The 24,715-nt window shown below is 44.0% G+C and overlaps 1 protein-coding gene across 2 annotated transcripts in view; it reads right to left on the bottom strand.

Annotated features, from left to right (window-relative positions):
• The window catches only part of ABCA4 (ATP binding cassette subfamily A member 4), a 1,737,150-nt gene that overhangs the window by 1,496,734 nt on the left and 215,701 nt on the right, over positions 1–24,715 (bottom strand). For both annotated transcript variants that reach the window (XM_069641223.1, XM_069641222.1), the window contains exon 3: positions 13,390–13,483. In XM_069641223.1, the coding sequence (XP_069497324.1) occupies positions 13,390–13,483 (94 nt within the window). The remainder of the gene's footprint in view (positions 1–13,389; positions 13,484–24,715) is intronic.

Genomic DNA, 24,715 nt, shown 5'->3' with positions numbered 1-24,715 from the left:
CTGTAAGCAGGCAAACAGCCCTCGCTTGGAACAGGACAAGTCAGCACCTGCTGGCAAGACTTATGAGGATTTTTATCAGTCTTTCCTAGAGTTAACCAAATCATAGCTCGCTCTGCAAAGTACTTCCCAAATGTGCAACCTACAGCAACTGAGGCACACCAAAAAAAACTACACACTGGTAGCAGTAACGCCTTCTAATCCTGGGAGGATAGCTCTGGGGCAATGCGCTCGCCTTGGAAGCAAGATGATGTGGAGCAACACAGGCTCAATCCCTGGGTGCGTGCTTGGAAACCTCTGGGTATTAACCACTTTATAAATAACCAATTACAATTACAATTCAAATCATGTTGGTAAAGAAGCTAACATGCCTGCATGTGTTCTCTCAGCTTCTTCTGTCTTTGTTCCCCCTACATGGGAAGGGCCCGGAAATACTACAATGGACTGTTAATATGGATTTCTGAACTCTGACCTGGTGGGCAGAAGTTCAGAAGGCCAGCCTAGTTTATTGGAAAAGGGTAACCTTCTGGATAACCCAGACCAATCAAGGTAGCATTGGTAGCGGCGGTCAAGACTAGGTCTCTGGAGGTGTTAGGGTGACTGAAAGCCCACAATGAGCAAACAAAGCAAAGGACTCTACAAATCAATCCCAGTCAGGCATATATATATTAAAAATACATAACATTTATTCAAGGCCTTTCAATTCAAACACAAAGCAATCATCAACAGTAATACTTCAAACCAATACAACACTACTATAACACATATATACAATACCAAGTGGCCTAAAGGGTTACTGCACAAGAATGAGTCCACAACCTAGAAGGAAAGGGGGCAAGCAGTGTAAATAGACTTTTGGCAGTTATTCATCAATAAATACCTAACTAAGCTGCAGTCCAGTCCCTAAGAAGAGTGGAGCCTAACGCTCAAAAGTACTTTCATATGCAGGTGCACGCGATGGTGCAGAGGAGCGAAAACCGGGGTCTCTTGCAGGGGCTGTAGCAGCTCAGTAAGGTGGGTGAGGCAATGAGGAATAGGTTTCCACTATTCCAGGAGAGTCTTCCCAAACGGACAGGAGAAGTTCCAGGAGTTGGGAATCGGGCGGTAGCAAAGGATACCTGTGGAAGGGGAGTGGCCCTCAGGGGACATTTGTGTGTAAAAATGGATGGAATGTGCTAGGGGCCACCTGTAAGGGTTGCAAGTGCTCACTGACCCCTGGTGCACTCCAGACCACACTTCGGCAGGCGAATCCACTTCGGTTGCAGGTTCAAATGCAGCAGCAATTGTGTGGCTCTGCAGTTTTCAGCGGCTGAGATACCGTGATGATTCTGTGGCAGGACAGTGGCGATTTCTCTGCTCCTGGTGAAGGGATCAGGCCAGTTTCACTGCAGCAGGTTTCAGGGCACAGAGGGGCACAGCAGCAAGGCACCTGCGAAGTGTGTCACCACGGCTGGGCGACGCGGTGACCGCATGTACTCCAGTTCAGGCGCTCGCTCTTTATACCAGACCTGAAAATACCAAGTGTACGCAATTCGGTGTGAGAGGACCGTGAACACAGAGCTTACGATCTACCAAGTTTCAATAGTCAACTTGAAACGGCGGCTGTTTCATAGCAAAGGTCCTGCGCCAGCTGGTCAGTTCACTGGTTGGCCCAGAAACACTTCCGAAGAGGCTTGCTTGTAGGTTCAGATGAAGGTGCTGTGATTAGTTATTCCCACTAATCGAATGGGTCAAAGAACCTTTGCAGACCTTCTGGTTCGATCAGATGCAGAGTGGTCCAGCGGACAACAGTGGGCTCAGGGTGCCAAACCTTCCATCAGGTCACCAGTGGTTCCTTGACTCTGCTTCTTAATTTCAGGATACTTGGATCCTATCCTAGGTTCAGTGAGAACTGAAGAGATTGACCTGGTATGGGTGATTGGAGCCTTCTCTTATCAAGAATCTCTTTCGTGCCAAAACAAAGAGGACCCAATGGGAGATCTGCTTACATACAGGCACACCAGACGTGGACCAATCACAGACCACAGTGGTCCTAGTCATTCCCAGCACACCAGACTCTCTGACACCCAGGATGTGTATTGGAACTAGAAGGTCCAGGCCACATCCTGAAGGCGCACACACAAGGCATGCAGAAGCCTGCAAAAGCTTGGTGTTTCGTGGGGAAATGCCTGACCAAATAAGGCCCTACCTGGGTCTGCTCGACCTGGGGAAGGTAAAGGGACAAGATGGCCAAAGGACAGGACAAAGAACCTTGTGGCATGGCCATTTTGGAGCCATGCCACCTTCCTGTGCCAAAAGTGGTAAACACGGTTTGCATGGAAAGAAAAGGTTAAAAATATGAGAAAAGATAAGCTGCCACCAGCCCTGTACACGGCATCTGCACTTCTCCTAAAAAATGCTTGGAGGGAGTCTCGGGCCTTTGGAAAAGAAAGTAAGGCCCAAGCACACTGTACTGTAAGGTACATTGTGCACTTGTAACATGTTGCAGAAAAATTGCAACATAGAAAAGGACTAAAGGAAACAAGGTCTCCCAGTACAAGCTGTCTTTAAGGGCATGTCAGTTTCCCCATAACAAAGTGAGCAGAAAAACCAGCTGAGTGCAACAGAAGGCTGTGCTCCTCTGGCAGAAGTCAAGCTAGGTTTGTCAAACAGCAGCAAAAAGGGGGGGCTACACAACCGGAGGGAAAATGACACATAAATGGAAATCTTTCCTAACAAGGACTACTGTCCTATTGCATTTACAGATGCCAACCAATGTCGTGTGTAGTCTTTTTTAAAGGAAATTGGGCAGGTACAATACAAGCATTCCCATTTCCTTAAAAGAACCTGGGTACTAATAATGTTAATGAGCATGGGCTCATGTGGGCGGAGCAGATCATCTTGTAGAAATACATATACCATTCAGAGTCGTGCATCCCCTATTTTTTGGTACAGTCTGGAAGCAAGTTAACTCATGACTTCCCAAGTTTCCTTGTGGCACTTCTTGTCTCTTGCCTGCTGCTTCACCCCTTTAACTGTCAGGAGATAAGAGTAGCCCATGGTAGTGGCAGCTCTCAGAGAGGAAGGAGAGAGGACGGACAATGGGCTGAGTGGGTGGGTGCCAGCCCAAGCTTTAATAAGAGAGAACTCCAGTTTGACAGCCCTCCACCACCTGATTGTGTAATCACAAAGTCCTTTTCCAAGTCAGAAAACAGGAAAATTAATGCTTTGTCTTCATTCTTGAACAAATAAATGAACTTTGGAAAATAAATGAGTACAGGTTTACTCTTTTTATAGGTACAGATCCCACATAGGCAGATTTCAGAGCTGGTGAGGTTTCCTGTGGCTTCAAGACAAGCATGAAGAACCTATCACATCCTCACACATAGCAAAGCGCATTGGCTCGGATTCTTGTGCATCACTTTATGTAGCCAGTGTGCAACTACAAAGGGCATTTCAGTTTTACGCTGGCCATATTGTAGCCCATATTCAAAGGAAGCAAATCCATGTGGTATGGGAGATTCTCATTGGCTACTCAGGATGGATTTAAGGACATGTTTTTGAATTCCGTTTGCTTGATCAACACACACGGACACCCGCGCACGGCAGCTTTATGCTCACGAGCACATCCCTGCCACATTCACCTCAGTGATGCCGCTCAGAGCTCATTGCACGGCCCGCTTAAACAGTAGCTCTATAGCATAGCCCCTCCAAACCCCACACTAGCAGCTCTCCCAGTGTCCCAGCAGTGTCATCTATTAGATCGTGGGTTTTCCCCTCTGGATAATGCATAAAACCCAGTTCCACCCGGCATCAGGATAATGGCATCAGGCTTCTGATACTTCCAGCCTTCACTCATAAACACAGAAGGTTTCGTACCTGCCTCTCTTTAAGCCTCTTTTCTTTTCAGAACCATGCGCAATGAGGCCACCGAAATGGCAGAAGTGAGATATAAATGACCACTTTATGTTACATTACATGCCTGAGCATATCAAAGATGGCCGCTGCATCTTCAGATTTGGCATTGGGCAAACGCTAGTGAATACTGTGAAAGATCTCCTTTAAATCTCAGCAAACGTCAAGGGTTAGGTTGGCCATCAAAAAGGGGATAAAATGTCACATTACCACTCACTCCGTCTCTAGATGGCGAAGTGCTTTCATGGCCAATGGGTGGATGAATGCTATCCAAATTTACATGTTTATATATTTAACTCCAAACTATGGGGCTGTAATTAGGCATTTTAGCCAGCGGGAGGGGCTTGTGGATTTTCAGACAATGGGACCAATTCACAAAGCAATTTTTCCTTCAATTGAAGGAGTGCACTTGGCAATCCCCTCCACTCACAAGAAATAAAGTTGTATGATATGAGATGATATTTTATTTGTATCGTGCTCATACACAAGTGTATCAGAGCGCGACGAGGCAAGGGAGGGGAACAAGGGAGGACAAAACAACGATCTTACTAGGCCCAGTGATAATGAGAACACGTAAGTGCAGGGGAGAAGGAAGGGGGAAAGTGCAAGGGAGAGGGGAGAAGTGGAAAGTGCTGAGCAAGAGATAAAAACTACGACAACTGGTAGTGCTGCCAACAGGGTGGCAAGTGCGAGGTTAAAAGCGTAGACAAGGGGTGTCTGATAAGTGTAGGTAAGGGGACTGTAGGGTTACAGATACAGACCCAAGTGCAAGGGTTGCCAGGATGCAGTGCAGGTGTGCGGCTGGGTGGGCAGGGACCTGGGCCCGAAATCAGAGGGGTGGAAGCAGACAGATCAGCAGGGGAGAGGAAGAGCGAAGGCAAGAAGCAAAGAGGAAGGTCTTGAGTTGTTTCCGGAACCAGAGATGGTTCTCCTCAAGTTTCAGAGTGGCAGGGAGGCTGTTCCAGAGGGAGGCCCCAGCTGAAGGAAGAGATCTACCCGCAACTCGTTGCTTGCGAAGCGACTGACCCTGAGGGAGCTGGAGGAGCGTAGAGCTCGAGTGAGAAGGTATTTACGGAGGGAGAGTTGAAGGTATTTTGTAGTTGATTCACAAGAGGTGCTAGCAATGTGAGCCTCTTCAAGCGCTCCTTGTCAACCACTTTGAGAACACTGTGGTGCAATTGTGCAATCCAGGTATTCCCTTGCACCAAAAGGCACATTGCATGTATTTACAAACAGTATACACTTTTATATGCAAAGAAAAGCCACTGATTCCCTGTTCCTCACTGGAATAGGTGCAGGGGAATGTACAATGTGCACAAGGGTCAACATTGACCATTCTGCACATGGTTATGACATCAGACTAGCAGTGTCAGTCAGTCATTAAGTTTTATTTCGGAAATTAAATTACACTTAACCATACAATAAATAGGAAAAACACAAGGAAATGTAAAGGTACAGATTAAAAGCATTTTCTGAAATACAACAGTTCATTACAGTGTACCTGAAATTTTAAAATTAGGTCAATTTGAAAAGATAATTAACCGCATGAATCCCAGGTCTACAAATGATCTAAAATATTCTAACACTGGTTCAAACTAAGAGCAGTGCTCAAGTCGAGGGTAAATGCGGGGGACAGAGTCCACCCACATTTTTCAGAGGGTGGACTCAGTCCCCCCAGCTAAAATGAGAAACACTGAAGGTCCTCTTTGAATTTACGAATTAAAGCCGAGCTCGGTGATCGAACGGCAGTTAACAGCTTTACAGGCCAGACACTTCAGTGCTGCACTATATATCCTGATGCAAAATACCAAACAACTAAAGGTCAAATGTTCCATTTCGGTACTGCAAGTCACAGAAAAAAGTTTGATTTGGTTCGTGGAGTTTAAAACATGTACAACCTTTGTCGTTTTCAAAAACACTATAGAAGAAAATATCCTCTCTTGGTTTTGTGTCTGTGTTGATTTTAAGAAAAGCAAATGCCATCCATCCTGTGCAATTTGGGTGATTATGCAAAGCCAAATTAATGAAATGTGCATATTTCACCTTGATATGATCATTGATGGTGCGTCACATCCCATTGTGTTTGTTGATGAGTCCCCCACTTTTATTTTTAGGGCTTGACCCCTGACTAAGAGACATGACTTCATATTTAAATCAACGAAGTGCTTCTAATGTTGAACTCTCCTCTTCAAAAGTATAATAATGGTGATGCAATCAATGAGAGTCAGCCAGCAACGGGAAATAAAGTGCAGGTTTGCATTGGTTAAAGGTTAAAGTTCTAAGTATAGGAATTAAAAAGTGTTTTCGGTGTACAACGTAAGCCATGAAAAAACCTACCAAAATGCTCATTCGGTGCATTAAAGAGTAAACAATTGCAATAAGACGAAGTTAAAACTGACTGCTTCGCGGTGGCCCCGCTTAGCAATAATACATTTAACGTGCTCTAGTAAATTGCACAGGTTCATGTTTACATTTTGGGCATAATAAATAAGCAGGCATTTGGCCTGTTGTTAAAATCACATGTTTTCTATTAAAAGGTTTCCTAGTTAACTTGCTTATCTGACCAGCGCGCTTATCATTAATAAAGTATGTTCACGTCTATCAAGGCATTGGACTGGGTTGGTATTTGGATCAGAGAAGTAGAAGAGTGCATTATTCAAGCAATAAACACTGAGTTGCAGGCTCCGCACACAGCTCGGGCGTGTTGCTTAAATGACAGATGGGGTCTGGCGGCCATGTTGGAAACGGAAGTGCCTCAGTAGTTCGTGCTGAAGTTTGGCACAAGCACATAAAACAATGGAAAATAGTGCAACAACCATAATCCATTAAAACAAATGAATGCAGGAAATATTGAATACTGACGCAATTTAGTAAAATAGAATAAATAAAGTGACTGGGAGAATACGAGAGGTACTCGAGGCGCGAGGTACGGCTGTAAGTGAGGGATTTCGGGGCAGGTAAACCCTCCTAGGCGAACAATCAAATGCATCTTGGTGAGTTCAAAAAATGGCACTGTGGTACTAATATTGGATAAACATTGCTTAATATCAGATAACCATGAGTCAGAAAGTTACCCTCTGATGTTAGAATATAATTCAAAATCTGCTTTGTAAGAATTACTTTCTTATCAGCGCAAGCACTTAACCCACAGCAGGAAAGGTCCACGCACAGGCGAGTATCCAGCATTGTAAGAGTGGTGGGGTGGGGGGGACCACGACAAAATTCCTGCTACATTTCTCCCCCAAATGCACCTTGGAAAATTAATGCTAAACTGAAATACACCATTTTCCCTGCCTCCCCTTATGATAACTTGGTAGTGGAGATAATCAAAGATACCACAGGCTGTCTCCTCCCAATGTCACCCCTCATTATGATATTAGGGTAAGTGGATGAGGAAGGTATATACAGAATGTCAGGTCCTGCGTCCGCCCTAATCACGCATCTATTGAAATCAGCAAGGCACAAATTAGCAAAGATCTTGGAAGTGGGGGCTATAGAAGAAATCACACTGTTGGTGAATAATGGATTCCCAAAATATTACCATACCTGGGCTCCATTCATACACTATGAGAGAGACAACAAAAGCTACTGCCGAGGACCACAAATCCTTTGGTCTAGGTAAGCATGTCTCAGGGATAATCCAAGAGGGGAAAGAATCGGTCAAATGGGGCAGAGCCAGGGGAGCTAGCGGGTTGAGAAGCAAGGTCCATCACCGTGGTTTTAGAGTTAAGGCAGGAATGGAAACCACCATCTATAGGGATGGTCATGATATAAGCACACACGGCTTACTGAGTTGCTCCAATTTACCCCCAAACCCGTTTTTTTCTCCTTCTCTCTTCTGGTTCCCAGTTGTACCTCCCAGTACCAGAGAACAATAGACAAACTGGGCACTTGTAGCGCAAAGGTTGCACGCATTAAGAGTAAGAGATAAGTAGAAAGTTACAATAAAATAAGGGAATATAGTAATATAGTTAATCAGAGATAAGGCATTAAATTTAGGAGAAATGTTAGAGGAAGATTCTTGGCAAGCCTAAAGTAAGTGATCTGCTATCTGTATGGATGAAATCTGTTTACTCTGTAACCGAAAGAAAATAAAGTTAAAAAAAAATGCGTCATGCCACAGTATAAAAAGGGCTAGACTGACTGACCCAAAATGAAGTCTAGCCAAGTAATAACACAAATCATACGTGTGCTGTGAGTTATTCTTGGCTAGACTGGCATTTGGGGGACAGCCATTCTAGCTTGTTCTTACTGTGGCATGACGTTTTTTTATGGGCATGAATGTTTTATCATAGATGCCCAAAATAAAACATCACCAGACAGAGCCCCTGTGCGCCCCTCCAGCTCCAGTCCTGAGAGCAATGTAGAGAAGGAGATGCACACGTCACTCATGGAGCCCACCCCCTCACCTCCGTCTTACTGGAAGAGCAGCAAGAAAGCACTGTGCATGACACCTGGTATCGTCCCAATACCGCATCTAAGATATGAAAGACGCTATGCACTCAGACAACCATACCGAATGTACCCTCGCACCGAAGTGGTAGAAGGTAGTCTTCGACATCACCAGACATAGAAGAACTATAAGCAAAGTCTGACAGGAGTGAAGTGACGTCATGAAGAAAATACACAAAGACGCACTGAAACGATATACGAATTCTTAAATAATAAAGATGTCACTGAAGTAACACAGTAAATGAATATATGGTACGAAGAAATCACATATACCAAGAAGAGATGCAGTAGATGTATATACGCAGAAACGCAAGGTAGATGAGAAATATCGAAGCTTGCTACAGTATAAAATATAACACAGGTAAAGCTACCATGTTGAGAAGATGGACGTCGGTTTTCATGTATTCGTAAGCTAAAAACCCCAAGGAGAGAGACCAAGGCTGCAGAGCTGATAAGCACTGAAATACAAATTTGTGCAAAAACAAAGAATATTTGTTTGGCAAAGACTCAACGATGCCACAGTGAGAAGCAAATCCAAAGTACACAAGGAGTAGGTGAAAGAGGATAAGCCATGTGCGTAAGACATATTTCTCTTAGATTAAGCAAAGGAGTAAATATTTGCGAGTGACAAGTGTTGGACAGTTAAAAATTAAGAAAGCATATGCAAGATGGAGCAACCAAGGGCCGCCTTCAAGACCCTACGCATTACCCACCGAGCAGTACACAAGACCGGCCCATGGTACCTACAAGAGAAGATAATATCTTACCTCCCATCTCGCACCCTAAGATCAAGCTCTGCTCTCTTTGTAGTGATTCCAACCTCTATTTCTGCAAGGATCAGAGGATCCGCCTTCTCAACCTTGGCACCAACTCTGTGAAACTCACTCCCACCACATATTCGACACACCCAAGACTACATGGCCTTCCACAAGGCTCTAAAAACTTGGCTCTTTCCATAATGCCGATTAAGACCATCTAAGGCTGCTGAGACCCTGCAACTTAATGACAAATGTTCAAAGAGATCCCGAGCAATGACGCCACTGAATGCGCCTACTTAGTCACTAATACGTTTCTCTGAACGCAGCACTTGCAAACGCCCACTTGGAATCCGGAATAGCAAGCTCGAATGAGCAAAACCTCCACCCAAACACTGACCTCTACTATTACTATGCTCACTCTCTAATCTACACCATCACACAATTAGAGCACAGCTACATCCCTTGATCAATTTCGGCATAGCTGCTCACATACAAACAATACTTCAGGTACGCCTCAACATTCTGATAAAACGCGGCTATACCCCATGAAAATCGGCCTAGCTGCACACATAAGTGTACTAGATGGGCCTAACACAGCCATAACCCAGTCCTGGTGTCCATCCTCCAGACTGCACACATCCAACTAATATCAAATACCACTACACCTAATGCTCGGATGCAGCTACGATCAAGCAATCGCATCAGCTGTGCACATAATCGGTGCATCGAAGCACCCTATGACACCTTACTCTCTTAACTGACCTGGACTGCGGTCCCCGAGGGCGTTCAACCTACCAGCGCTTTGAGGTCATACCAATGATATATAGAGCGCTATATAAATGCCAAATAACATACTAAAACAAGGGATTAGGAATAAAGGGCCAATTTTTCTGATGGATGTGGGTACTCTTTCCTCAGCGATCCTCTGGAATATATAGTTCTAAGTGGTGCATTTATAAGCACATTAGTAGGGCAGTAACATTGGTCGCAACTTTGAAATTTTGAAGACCACATTACGGAAACGGATGAGTGTTTTCCTTCATATGCGCATTATATGTTCATGCGTGTCTACCTCACCTGTTAAGTGCTCATCCTTGACATGGGATGAGAATTTGCAAGTTCAAACATGTTGCAGGGACGACTTATCCATTAATCTTTTGTGGTCTATAAATTCACAAATTACATTGGTTAATACCATATATACTTGAAGCACCCCAAACTCAAACCCCCCACCCACACAAACAGCATACAAGCCAGCCAGCATCTTCTAGAATCTACACATTCCTCTCTGCAAACTAACATGCACACAAAAACAAGCAATCACCCAGTGGACACCTAGGGCATGGAACACCCTACCTCTTCACATACACACTGCACCCTCCATCATCACTTTCAGAAAGATTCTCAAAACATACCCGTTTCCCCACACATAACCCACGTCCAGTGCCATCACTTGTCTATCCTAATCTTCTTCAACAAAATATTTTGTAACTTCTGTTTCACATTTTTTCATCCTTTGAACGATTTAAGACGCTGCTCTGGGTAGGGCCAGTGCAGAACAAAAATGCAAATAAAATAAATAAGTAAGAAGAATTTAGCAATAAATGATAGATTAAAGTAAAAATGATTACATGAATTTGAAATTATTTTCAATAACTTAAGTGAATTCCAAATGGTTGGTACGCTAATTAATTAATCCTGCACAATTTGGAACTCATTTACCTTAATTGGCTATTAGCCACATTGACAGATACGCAAAGCATCATACAATGAGAATTTTCCCACCAGGCATTGCAATACAAGAAGTATGTAATAATTGCAACAATTATTATACGCAGGGCCCACAAATCTCACAAGTCAAGAAATTGACATATGCAAATTGATTAATAAAGGAAAGTTTGGGCAAGCATGCCACTTTTTTTGTCCAATATACAGATACCAGCTGTACAAAGGCATAGCAGCTGGACGTTTTCACCAGAACACAAACATGGGCATTTGTTTTTATTATTTTGCCAATGAATGCACTTTCCTTCTGGACAAAGAATCAGAACATGAACCTTTCTTTGCAAACATATTTGTAATTAGTGTGGAACATTTCCAAATATACATTATGGCAAATATTACATGTGCAAAGGAAGCTTAATGGAACTTCCTTGAAAGTTGGGCATTCAAATCACTTATTTTCCTACGTTCATTTGCCAAACTTCAGCAACTGGGTCCTTTACTCTTGCCCTGAGTGCAGCTGCAAAAGCCTCTATTGACTGCAACATTTTCTGAACAGATTGCGTACCTAATCCAGCCAGCAGTGCACCTTGTGGCGTACCAGAGCTCCAAGTGGCAAAGTAATTGTAGAGTGCTGAAGATTGGGGCTGTCCCAATAAATGCGGAGTCAGTGGGTAGTCATTTTTACTTCTGATTATAGCAGCAGTTCCATGATATTCACATGGATGACCAGGCCGGCCTAGTTTGTGGGCTTGAGGTTCTCTTCAATCACTGTCCTAAGCGTTTTATCTAAGCAAGCACCTTCCTTGTTCCCAGTACCCTGCACCCATCTGGCCTTCCCCACCACTCATCCCACTCTACTCATGCTTCCACAGCTAATGCTTCAACAACCAAGAGTATGTCATGCCGGTCAGCCAGAGCAGGCTGATAGGCTAGCCTTCCTGCACAATCCTGGTTCTGGGTACACTGCCATTGATGTCTCTTCACTGCATTCCCTCCTCCTTGGCTGCCACACCTTGGCCCAGAGCAACTGGCGAGTAACATTTTAGGGTCAGGAGAGCAACATGTTGCTCCCGGGCTACAGTTTGAGGATACTAGCTTAAGGCTTAACTGATGAGAGATGGTAAGGCTAATTGGCCAAATGAGCACTTGTCTGACGTTCCCCGCACCTGGGTTTTGTTTTGCTTATGTGCTGCTAACGAGTGTAATGTCCAAGGTTGGAAGAGGATACCAACCAATTAGGATGGCCTATATGATGATGGACTATACATTGTTGCAGAAGCCAATCTGCTGCTGTTATTCTACTATTATCTGTATTATACGTATTTAGAGCGTGTTCTAGGCGTGCATTTCAGAAAAAGGGCAGCCAATGATGTTACTAAGGCCTAAATAAGTTATATGTATTTATGGTCCCTTAACCAATCCCTCTGCCCGATAGGTTTTTACTATTTGGGATGTAGGATGATGTCATAACTAGCGTACATCAAGGTATAAAGCCTTTTGTGTAATTGAAATGCAATGAGAGTGTGTGAGCTGTGATATGTTATGATTGCCAGATATCCCTGCTTTATGAACTGGTATTAAAGTAGTACTTTGCCATATTCTTTGAGTCTATCCGGTTATTTGGGCCCATAATTACTTGTTATGGTAATTGCATCCAGCACTTGATGCACTCCAGGGGCTACTGCACAGCATTCACTAGTCCGACTTCAAAAAGATGTCAGATAATTTCTGACAGAAAATTTCATGCCAGAGTAAGAAAGGAATAGACCGGCAGTTCCCAAATGCCAGTCTACTCAAGTAATAACACATTGCATGCTTGGTTTAAGACCAAGTGTGAATTATGTTATTACTTGGCTAGACTGCATTTGGGAGCAGCCAGTCTAGCCCCTTCTTTATTGTGGCATGATGCATTTTATTTTAACTTTCTTTGGGGAACAGAGTAAACAGATCTCATCCATACAGATAGAAGATCATTTTAAGTTTGCCAAGAATCTTCCCCTAACATTTCTCCTGAATTTAATGCCTTACCTCTTATTACCTTATTTCCCTTTTTCCCTATTCCACCCCGCTCCGAGCCACTGCAGCAGCTGCAGCCTGGAGCAGTGCAGGACACGGACGACAGACAGTGTTCCTGTGTCCCCATCTAGCTCCAGTCCTGTGCACGTTCACTAGTCCGACTTCAGTAGATTTATTAGGATGATAAGACCAGAACAGCCAATCAGATCCCTCATAATGGAGTCCATAACTACGGGTATTGGACTGATGCAGAATCTTTCTCAGGACTGATATCATACAAAGCACTAGCAATGAATGGAGAAGGAACTGCTCTGAGTGGGAGCACGAGGTAGTGGGATGGAAGTGATGGGGGACTACACAGTCAGATTTCTGTGCTAATAACATTATTGACCTTGCACCCCATGAATAATCAAAGTTATTGCCATTTTCCATGTTTTGTGCCTTTTGATGCAGTTCGGCCAGTAAGGTGGAGGCTGGCAAATAACTAGCAACATACTTGAGACGTAGCATCAAATGTATCTACAGGTCTACCATACAACATACTTACACTCATGCTGGCCGTAGAGTGGGTTCGCGTTCCGGAGCCAGACCAAGACCAAGAATAGCGACAAGGGCCATGCAAGTTCCACAACAAAACGCAGCTGGACAGGAAAAGTTAGGGAGAAATATATCACATGAGATAATCATTGCAAATACAGGTTCAGTAGCTTAATGTATACTCAATATGCAACCTGGAAATTCCAGTTGACCACTTTCAGATGACTTCCACTGAAACCACCTGCCACATCTTTGTTGTTAGAAACGGGACTATGCGTAAACAATGTGAATCTACAAGAGAGAGTCTACCGGCGTAAGTGAAACCAGTGGACACCAATAAAAAGTTATAACCTTACATTGAAATTACCTGAATTTTTTGCTATAGCTGTTGAGGAGCTGTGCCAAAATCCAGATACAATACCCTGGATCCAGTATAAACCACCTGTTGCTGGTCAAGCAGAACATACACCAGAGTGCAGAGCAAAGTGGATAACTGAGTGTTTCAACAAAACCACCATTTTAGTCCACATTGTATGTGCATTGAACATCATAACACATTTTTGGCTTTCAAAAACAGACATCCAGTAAATTTAAGGCAGGGGCCTACAACCTTTGCTTTTGACAAAAACTTCCATGAGCCCATCACAACATATCCAATGCAGAAGGCTCAATGGAGGCATAGCACAAAACATTTGCAGACTCTGATTTAGGGTCACATTTAACTAATTCTAATTTCGAGAATGTAGCCCGTTTTAGCATCGTCGGGCATATTTGCATACAAGGGTGGACTTGGAACTAAAAGAGGCCCTGGAAATAATTACTGGGAACCAAAAGAGGGCCCATTTGACATATGTTCAGCAAACCCAATGCTTTTCCTATGAGAACATTCAGAAATACTACACAAAAGAGGCAGAGGGTGCAGAGGCCCATCGGGAAATCTACAGAGTTCCCTATAGGCCAGTCCACCCCTGTTTGCATATTTACATGTTATCATTACTTTGTTTTTTCATAGCCTTTAAAAGAAGTCTAGCCCACCCTCGATCCTTCCTGCGTGTTATGCATGGTTCTTTTGTAACATAAAATGGCGGCCTGCTATTTTATTTTGGTTTACTGAACAAAAGCAGCTTTTGAACTTTTCTAACACAAAAGAATCCTACAAAAGACAGAAGACCCGTTCAACAGGATGGCAGTAAACATTGTGACAGAAAAAGAAACGGCTTTTATTTTTACGCACTGGCTGACAGAGCGCTCGGAGCCCAGCGGGAGACAGTTTAACTCCAGCGGCCTAGAACTCACGCGGACCGAAATGAACAACTGTGTCGCTGCTTGGTTGACTGCCTTTCTGAATCAATAAAATGTACTAATGGGGAGGCCAGCTCAGCTGCACCTCATTAATGTTTGTGCAGTGACCCACCTCGCCGTTCTTCGCTGAGTTACTGCTCGCGGGCTGTGCCGCCAAACAGCAGGATTAATATGAAATTTCCTGGGCTTTAGTCACACCAGGCACCGAGGGGTTGGGGGCAAGCTTGCGCGAGAGTGCTCTGTGCCGCTAACCACGAGGGGGCAGGGCTGGTGTCTTAAATCACAGCTGCAGCGTGCGGGGTTTAGCTGCGGATGCTGATGGAGTTCTATAAAGGCAGTTGGAAGGAATGCACTTACACTAGTACAAAAAAGTCTTTGGATGTGTAGCAGCATCCCTCAAATGCACGCAAAATAAAATAATTCACAAGTGCGCGTAGCAAGTGCAGCCTTTATTTCCTGCCTTTACAGGCTATGCCTTTATTATATAATTAAAAAAGGGAACCAGAGCTCTGTCATGGCGCACATGTTCGCACTGTGTGTGACGCCCCTCCATTGTCCTCTTTCATTATCAAACCCTATACTCCAGTGCATAGTCTTTGTAGGTTTCTGGAACTCTTCTCTGGGCCTGGCCTCTTGGGGCACACCCTAGTCACGATTCCTTGTCTGCTCTCAGTTTCTGCAGTGGTCTCATCTACTGTTCTTTCTTCATTTATTCAAGCTGAGAGGATCTCTTCCTACATTGGCCCCGGTCTCAATGGTTTCTGAGTTTCTCCCTCCATGGTGCTGATCCTTTGCTTTCTACAATCCTGTTATCGTCAAAGCATCCATGGTCATTCTGTGCATCTTGTCGTTCTGGCTTGTATTGTTCCTTCTGTTAATAAAGTTATATTCCTTCTTTGTTTTATTTTCTACGTGGTCAGTATGTAGTGCTCTACACTTCCATATCTGGATGGGGTATTGTAGGGAGAGTGAGTCTCCTTGTCTCTTTATGGCAGTTTCACCATAACCCAAACTCCACTCTATAGGTAAAGTGTCTTAACACCTCTTCTTTCTTTGCAAATGTCCCTTCTTTTCCTTTACAAGTCGTGCACTCTCTTTCAGGTTTCCCTTTCACTGGGTCCCAGTCTCTTGCTTCTGGTGTCTATACATGCAGGTGATAATTTAGTGTTTGCTTATCTCTTCTACATCAAGAAGAAGGGTCACACTATTACACGTGGTCCTGTGTGGTGCTACTCCCTTGAGAATTTCTTTGCATTCCAGATCACTGAAAATGCTGCTTGTAGTGTGCCCTTCATATATCTACTCAGTCTTTCTACCTGCCCATTTCCTTGGGGGTGGTAGAGTGTGCATTTTTTATGTATTATATAATTACTTTCTAAGTACCTCTTCATCTATTCGGGTATGAATTGCACTCCATTGTCTATTAATAGGTAATTGAAGTTCACTTCCCTTCGGAACACAGTTTAAGTTGTGATCCCTCTTATAGATTTCTACGCTATCCATTTTAACTAGAGCAGTCACGCACTTCTGATAATCTGCCATGTATTCCATTGGTCCTAAGAAGTCTACTCCTGCTTGAGTCCATGGTCTGTCTTGTCACGTGACATTAAGAAGGGGAGTGAGCCTGGTTATCAATCTTGTGTGACCTACTTTGCATACCATGCAGTGGCCCACTTGTCTCTCAATTTCTGAGACCATTATGGGCTTCCAATATGGTTGTCTTACTCTGTGTTTCTCCAGTTGGTTCCTGTGTGTCCTTCATGTCTCAGGTGTATAATTTTCATCTTGAGTGCATTTTGGGGTATCATCACTTCACCTCTCAGGGCTATCCCATTGTGCACATGTATTCTTGCTGACACTTTCGAGGAGCTTTGCATTTCCGGTGGAATCGATTTGTCTGTAGGTGACCCATTTTTGTGAATTTCAACACTTTTTGCAAAATCGTCCTTACTTGGAGCTCTCTGCTCCATTCCTCAAAGGTGATGGCTCTGCCTTGACGATGATCCCCCACAAGCAGACTGGTTGACGGGTTTGCCAGCCTAATATGTGTTCTATTGTAAACTATGTGTGCATCTTCGATGCAAGTCTTCCCAATGAGGGAATTTGGTTTCCAGTGTTCCTCTGCCCTAATATGTTCACTAATGGTTTGCAGTCAGTCCTGAACCAGAATTTTGTTCTCTACACAAATGAAATGTTTGCCTGCCTAGGTGCATGCCAACATTTCTCTTTTGACAACTGAATAATACTGTCCTGTCACCATCAATGCCTTGGATGCAAATGCCACTGTGCACATTCCGTCTCTCCCTGTTTGCATAAGTGTCCATCCCACCCCATAAGCGCTGGCCTCCGCTGCAATTGTGATGTCGTGATTTGTGTTGTTTGATGCACTGGCTTCTTTGTAGCAGTCTCTCGGTTCATATGATTTACCCTTTCTCAACAGTTTCCTCGCATATTCTGGTTTCGTTGAGAATGTATTCACACATTTAGCATAATACTCCACCATTCCCATTAACAACTTCAATTGTTGTTTATTTACTGGTCCAGGTGCCTTTTCGATATCTTGTACAAGGTTCTTTTCAGGTTCGAGTCCATTTTCCTAAATGAAGTATCTGTCTCTTTTAGTCCCATCAGCACTTCGTTGAAAACAGTATCATGTTCCCCGTTGCATGTGAAATTGATTATAATGTCGTCATCATACCTTCTTGATTCCTTGCAAGGTGTGAGTATTTTACTCTGGAAAACAGAAGCCACTGAGCACAGTCCGAATTGCGTCCTGGCATATTGATATGTTCCGGAGGGCATGATAAAGGCTGTCTCTTTTTTTTGAGAAAGCTACTTTATCTGGTGGTATACGCTGGTAATGTATAGCTTTCAATACGCATTGGCTTCCCGTTGTGATAGCATCATCTCTGTGATGTTGGGTAGTAGAAAGCTGTTGCCTACCACTTTCTGATTCAGAGCTGTTAGGTTGCTGCACATTCTAAATTTGCTAGATGAATTTCTTCCCATTATGACTATGGGGCTTAGCTATTCGGAGGCTTTGGCTGTCTCACTAATTCCTTTCCTCAATAAATGGTCTGATTTTCATACCTGTATAGCTCCTTCCTAGCTTTTGATTTTGTGCTTGAATGATTGATTAATTGATTGTGATTTGCATTGTGCATAACTTGGACATCCTGGGAAGTATCTACTGCATATGGGCGCAGCTGAAAACAATAAATAAATGGTAGCGGATTCTAAGAAAGGTAAAACTGAATAGAAAATATACATTAAGAAAACAGGTGCATTTTCAAGTTTGTCCAAAAGCTATCCAAAGAACAAAGGTGAGGAGGATGGTTGTTCTAAATCGTAGGGCCCAACTCTGAAAAGAATCGCCTGTCTCCTCTAGTAACGCCACAGGAGATGGGGGCATTCAGCAAATGTAAACGTGAAGACGGAAGAGGACGTGCAGGTTGATGAGGTTGCATTTTTTGGAGAAGATACTGTGATGCCGGGCCATGAATGCATTTAAAGATCAGTCACAGTATCTTGCATGTGATATTACAATGAACAAGCAGCCAGTGCAAGTTACATCTGGCAGCAGAAGCTGAGGAATGCCTGGTAAATTTGTAAATAAGCTGGACAGCCACGTTTTCGGCAGTTTGGAGGGATTTCACCAAGTTATTTGGTATTCAGACATATAGGACTTTCAGTGTTCATATGGGAGGAGCAAAAATCTAGGCATGTGTTTCCAGTAGGCTCTCAATCATGTTATCATAACTGCCATAGCTTGCTCCTATGCATTTGGATCCAGTTTGATACAGAGATCCACCTGGTGCTGCCTTCCTAGTAGAGAGTCATTTTCATATGTGACATACTGTCAAGATTACGCCTTACTTGGTGTTAGTAGAGGAAGGCTTAGGTCAAAAGCTGTGTCTGATCGCCTGGGCAGCCAAAATGATCCAGGAGATTGTAGCTGGTTCTTGGATCTGCCCAGGGAATGCAGAGCCAATTGAGCTGGGAAAAAAACCTTCTAGTGTAGAAACACCCGCACAGGATATTTCTGATAAGGATCCATGAGAGACAGGGAAGCAGCAGCAACCAAGAAGGAATCCAACGCAAAGGCTACAACGGGCAGGTACCCATGGAGTAAAGGAAGCTAGCGAGAAGGGAGAAAGGGAAAGAATAGGAGGGAGTCCAGAAGAGCAGGAAGGAGGCACTGCCCAGAACAGAAGGAAAATCTAAGGGGAGGCTTACCAAGATAGGACTACAACATCGTCATGTAACCGAGGAGCGATATTGTGACACGATGATCCGCAGCACTGCCAAATTCAAATATCATTGCTTCAACACCCACACTTCCCGGGCACGTGACCTCATCACGTACAAAGGAGTACGGAGACTTTGCTGTCCTCCATATTGGAATGTGAGACAATGGCACCACCGTCTCCATAGAGACCAAGTCTGGGAACCATGACACATACACTTTGCCACTCATTCTTCCATCTTTCAACTAGATGGTAGTTTTCATGTGTCTGATCCGCTTAAATTCCTTTCCTCCAAATGCGCCGGGGTTTATCTTTGTTTTATTCAATCTAACAATCTATTCTCTCTTTCTAGCTGTAACTCTCTGCACAGTTCTTTTGATATGAGTGTGAGAACAGCTCCTGAGTCAGCCATCATTCTTATGGGCTTTTCATCCGCTTTAACTTCACAATATGGAATTGTTCTTTTTCGTCTTCTTTCCTTTTTTACATTTCAAACTCAGTATTCTCACTGGTCTTGGCTCTTCTTTTTTCTTCTTCTTCTGAACCAGTGCTGCTGTGTTCTTTTATTTCTATCTGTTCCACTGTCACACTCTTGCACGTTTTTGCAAAATGTCTCATTCTCGGGCATTTGGCACATCTTTTCCCCATCGCCGGAGAATACCTGTTGTTTGCGTTGTGGTTTTACACCCACATTTAAAGCATTTTCTCCTTTGACTGTGTTCTCTTAGAAAATGTCTTCTTTCTATGTCTTGAGCTTCTGCCACCTCTATGTTCCCTCCCTTCCTGCGGGTTGCCATTTCACTTTGCTCACCCCAGTCGTCTGCGTTTCAATGATCTGTTCGGCTCCCTTTGTTTGTGTAATGTACTCTCTTTGATGCTGTGGTGCTGTCCCTCTTATTTCTTCTGGCATGGGGTTCTTGCACTGTAGCATTTTGTCCCACACCTTGACACTCCTGCAGCCTGCTACGAATGAGTTTCTTCGCATTGTGTGAAAGGATTCTCTGAACCAACCGCTTTTTGCTAATTGTCTTAACGCTGTGAGAAAAGCACCTACGGGTTCGTTCAGCGCTCGTATTCTCCCATAGTAATGGAATCTGTATCTCAGCTCAGTGCTTTTGCGATCACACCTCTTGTTCAGTCTTTTGAAACCCTCCTCAGAGGTTCTAGATATATTTCAGCCATCATTTTCTTTCACTAATGGCAAGGTTGGAAACGTTCTTTGCCCTTCTTCTGTTTCTAGTGCATTGACTAGCACCGCTGCTATGCTTTTCTCACTAGACTCTTGTTGTCCTGAGGCCTCCATGCATACTTTGAAACTTTGCTGAGCCATTATACTAGACATACCTGGGGTTGAGAGGAACGTTGGAGGTGCTGGTACTTGCTGTGCTGTTTCGTTTCTTGTATCTTCTTGCCTTTTTTTTGTTTTGTTGCTCCTTTTTGCTGTTATACGTCCGTTACTGTGCGATGACGCAGTCATCCCCAACTTGAGCAGTATCCTTTATATGTATGCTCAATAAACAAATTCAAAACTGCACTTAGTGTAGCTTTTATTTCTTGCCTTTACAGGTCATGGTTTTATCACATAAAAGGAAACTGGGACCTCCATCCTGCTTGCTTCAGTCCCTTCTCTCGAATACGCACATAGTGTCACTCTCCCCCTCAGGCTATGCCCCTCAGTAACGTCCATCACGTCGCACCTGTTTGCGCTTCATGTGACAGCACTACGGGATCTAATCTGATTCATGAATATATAATGTGAAAATGTATATTCACATACATGAATTTCATCTGTTTCGTATATCGCTGCAGACCAGGGACGTTCTCACAAATTCTTTTCTTTTACAACTCGCTCCTCTCTCTGTCTCTTGAGTGCATTTATTACATTTCATTGTCTAGTACTTCCCACGTTGCGCGCCCCCACGTGGTCATACGTCACCGTCAGCGTCAGCTTTCCTGCTGTCCACTTCTTGTCCTCGTTATTCCTGCAGGAAGTGGTTTTCTTCATCTCTGGTGACTTTGGGCCTAGCTAGGAACCAAGATGATGGGTGACTTAATCCATCCACTTAGCAGAGTGCATGGTGTGGAGGGTGTCGTGGTTACTTTTCTCCAGTTCTGTCTCAGACTCGCAGACAAATCTATAAAGTTTAAATTGGCTCTTGGTCATCCTTTAAGTTGCAAGCCACCTGAGTCCCTACCAATGACCATGTACCTGCCCGTGTGAAGGGCACAGGAGAGTCGCCTTTAGATGTGTAAGAAAGGTGTGCACATTGACCTGTCCTCCATTTACCTTTAACTGGCCAAATCCATAGTTAGTAAGCTGAGAATCTCTTTTCTGCCACATGGCGGCCATTTTCTGCATGGATGAAGAGAATGGTGTTAAAACCCCAATGGGATTCTTTGACGAGGATGCCTTTTGTGATCTGCTATGCAAAAAAATAATACTGCAGCAAAAATGATCATTAGTTTAAAATCGTGTTCACAGATTGTGCAATATGCAAAAAGACTGTAACGGGTTTTCTTGGTTTTCAAATAAATCTAACAATATACATGTTTATGAAGGTGTATGTCAATTTTGTGTGGGGTGGTGTGTTTTAGTAGCAGCAGTGTGCCCAGGCTTTCTCTTGCCCCTCTCCCCACCCTCTAACCTTTAGTTTCTCCCACGCCGTTGTAGGTGACTGTGGCGATGTATTTTATCATGAGCATATGTGTGCTTTTGAGCCCGTATGTTCAGTTCTGCATGTATGTGTACCTACAATGGGTGCATTCATGGGAACCTAAGTGAATTGTCATTTATAGTGTTGTTGAGTGGTATTGCCATAATACATCATCATCAATGTAGTGTTGCTACAGAATGCATAAAGGTACAGGGAGGACAAGCAGGGACTCTAAACTATTGTGTGTTCCAGTGACAAATACTATTCGTATCTCACTACGAGCTTTTGTGTGTCATCTGATTTATTTATTTCCATTTACTTGCAGAATTTGCATTGCTTCTGCCCAATCGCCAACCTGCTTTTATAGGCCTAGATCATGGAAAATGTGGTAATGGACCAGTTACAAAAATACAGTACACCCAGACCTAATTCCATGAGCGACAGCCAGCCTTCAGATCTTATAGCAGCTCAGAAACCACCCACCTTAACATCATGGGAAAACCCCAGACAAGCCAACAGCCCTTATGCTGCTGGCCTCTCAACAGCCTATGATACTGTGGCCCACCAAACCCTCATCAAGCGCCTGAAACATGGCAGGAAGATCTCTAGAATGGCACTGGTTGACTTCCTTCCTCGAAGACCAGTGGGGCTTGTGTCTCAATGAGACAATGCAGGGATCAGGTCATTGTTATGCAGACTAGCTTCTTCAACATTCACTTCACCAGACATTTACTTCTCCAAGCATTTACTTCTCCTTGCTTTTACTTCTCATGATTTTACTTCTCCTTGCTTTTACTTCTCCTTGCTTTTACTTCTCCTTGCCTTTACTTCTCCTTGCCTTTACTTCTCCTTGCCTTTGCTTTGTCTGCATCTTCACATTATTAAGGTGGCAAATGATGTGGTTAGGTTTACCTGTAAGGTTAGGGTTGGGGCCAAGCGAGTAGGGGGAAGAATGTGAGTAAGAAAAAAGTGGGGCAGAGAGGGGTTGCCCCCTATAATGACAAAGTGAATGCTAGGAGAAGTGAAAGACAGGTGAAGTAAAGGTATGGAGAAGTAAAAGTGACAAAGTGCATGTATGGGAAAGTAAATGCAGGGGTAGTGAAGAAATACATCCTTTATGGCCTATAAAATTACCACAACCCGGATGACGTTGTCCTCTATTGTGCTACAAAGCCATTTCTGGCACCGGCGTGTGATTGCAAGTTGTGAGGGCACAAGTGTATGAACACTGACAAAACGATTCGACACTTCTCAAAAAGTAAGAAGACAGGGATCATGTGGGTGTCCCCTGTGCAGGGCAAATCTACTGTATGTGGCCTCACAAACAGATGGGCATGAGACATGTAGATGCTGTGGTCGAGGGGGCATCGCTGTGGGTTCTATCATTAAAGGCAAACACGCCCAGAAAGGCGAGGAGTCGAGTGAAAGGAACCATGGCAGTTTTTTCCATGAAATGGAAAAGTCCTGAAAAGTAACCCTGGCAAAAGCTTCTGACTTGGAGGAAGCAGGGATCCGCTTTGCATAAGACATTGCAGTGGGCTCATTGAGGGCAGGTGAGGAGACGTAGAACAGTGACAGTGAGAGAGTAATAGGAGAGACAATGTGAAGATAGTGGTATGGAGTGGGGCATTGAGTACAGGGAAGAGGGTGAGCAGGTCTAGGGGATCCTGGAAATGGGGACAGAAACCAAGGGCAGCCCTGTGCTAAGAATATTCATGCAGATAGGGGGGCACAGAAATCTCTCCTGTGGTAAGTGGACCACAATCTGCAAATAGAAGCCCCACCGCCAACTGCTCAAGTCCCCAAGGTTCTGCACTTCCCCAGTGGCTGTTTAAAGCATACATACGGCCCTTTCTAACGGTTCTGGAACTTCTCAAGATCCCTTTCCAGCTAAACCTGGTCATTTCCCAATTCCTAATGCGCTTGAGGAAGAAGAGTCATTATCACCACAGATCTGCACTACGGCCTGGCTCGGCTTAAGGGCATTCCCTCTTTCCTAGGCACAGTCTCTTTTCTATATCTGTTATGACTGTATGGTGTACATCCTGTTAGCGCTATTATGCCTTTGGGCCTGTGGCATGCGCTTTATAAGCATAAATAAATAAATAAATAAATAAATAAATAAATAAATAAATAAAGCAAATACAAAGATCTAGTGCATGCCTGACTCTCCTCAATGCTCTTGTTCCTCCAGCAAAAATGCTCAAAAACCTGATGATCCTCGACTTAGAGCTATCCGTCATGCCACAAATACACGTGATAGCCAACCTATACAGGTTCTGTAAAATTCTCCCATTCTTGGAGTTTGGTCACAAAGTGGAGGTCCAGGTTGGACTGCGGCTACATCCTCATGTGGGTGTCCCAACTGTCCGAAAAGGGCACTTCTGCTTGTTCAGAACTGGACATCCTGGATGGCCCTATGCCATAAAAGAAAGGATCCCTTCTCACTGGGCTTGATAATCCTTCACAGGCTAGCATTAGCATGGAGAATCCGACTCATACTCCTCTGCGCAGTACACAAAGACATCTGCAAAGCCACCGGGCATAGAGGCCCTACATATACTAGAGAGGACATGAACTGGTACACTTCGCAGAGGAACATGGGAGCATCCAATAGTGGTCATCTCTGCCTACCCAAATGAAGGGTGGCATCAGATTCAGAGTGTCCACCACCTCACTGTGGGGATCTATAAAAACCGCCTGCAGGCCAGTTTTGCAGAGTTGTTTTTCTCTGCATTCAGTTTTGATGCTGCAATCAATTTTCATTCCTCCCCCGACCCTTATCTTGTGCAGGCCTCACTCCAATTTCACCACAGGCTGTGGTAGAGCAAAGCAGCCTGTCGGGAAATTGACGACAGTGAAAGTGGGATGTCCCCATCCTGGTCCAATATTTCAGAGGTTTCAAGAACCTCCAATTCAGGAAAACATCAAAGCCCTCCTCTCCCAGAAGACATACTGTACTCAAGTTGAGCCTAACCCCAGGTCCTCACCCCAGGGATTACTATGACTCATATACCCCACTGTCCCATGCCCCCCATGAGTCTCCCCTCGCTTTGCTTCATTGGGACTCAATCAAAATAAATGCCAGCCTGACTCTTGATCTCTTCAAAGCTCACCCTCAACTTCACCCACT

The sequence above is a fragment of the Ambystoma mexicanum genome, chromosome 1q (genome assembly GCF_040938575.1).
Source record: "Ambystoma mexicanum isolate Mex_15411 chromosome 1q, UKY_AmexF1_1, whole genome shotgun sequence".
Taxonomy (NCBI): Eukaryota; Metazoa; Chordata; class Amphibia; order Caudata; family Ambystomatidae; genus Ambystoma; species Ambystoma mexicanum.
Note: the sequence above shows the minus strand (reverse complement) of the source record. Positions and strands in the feature narration are given on the sequence as shown.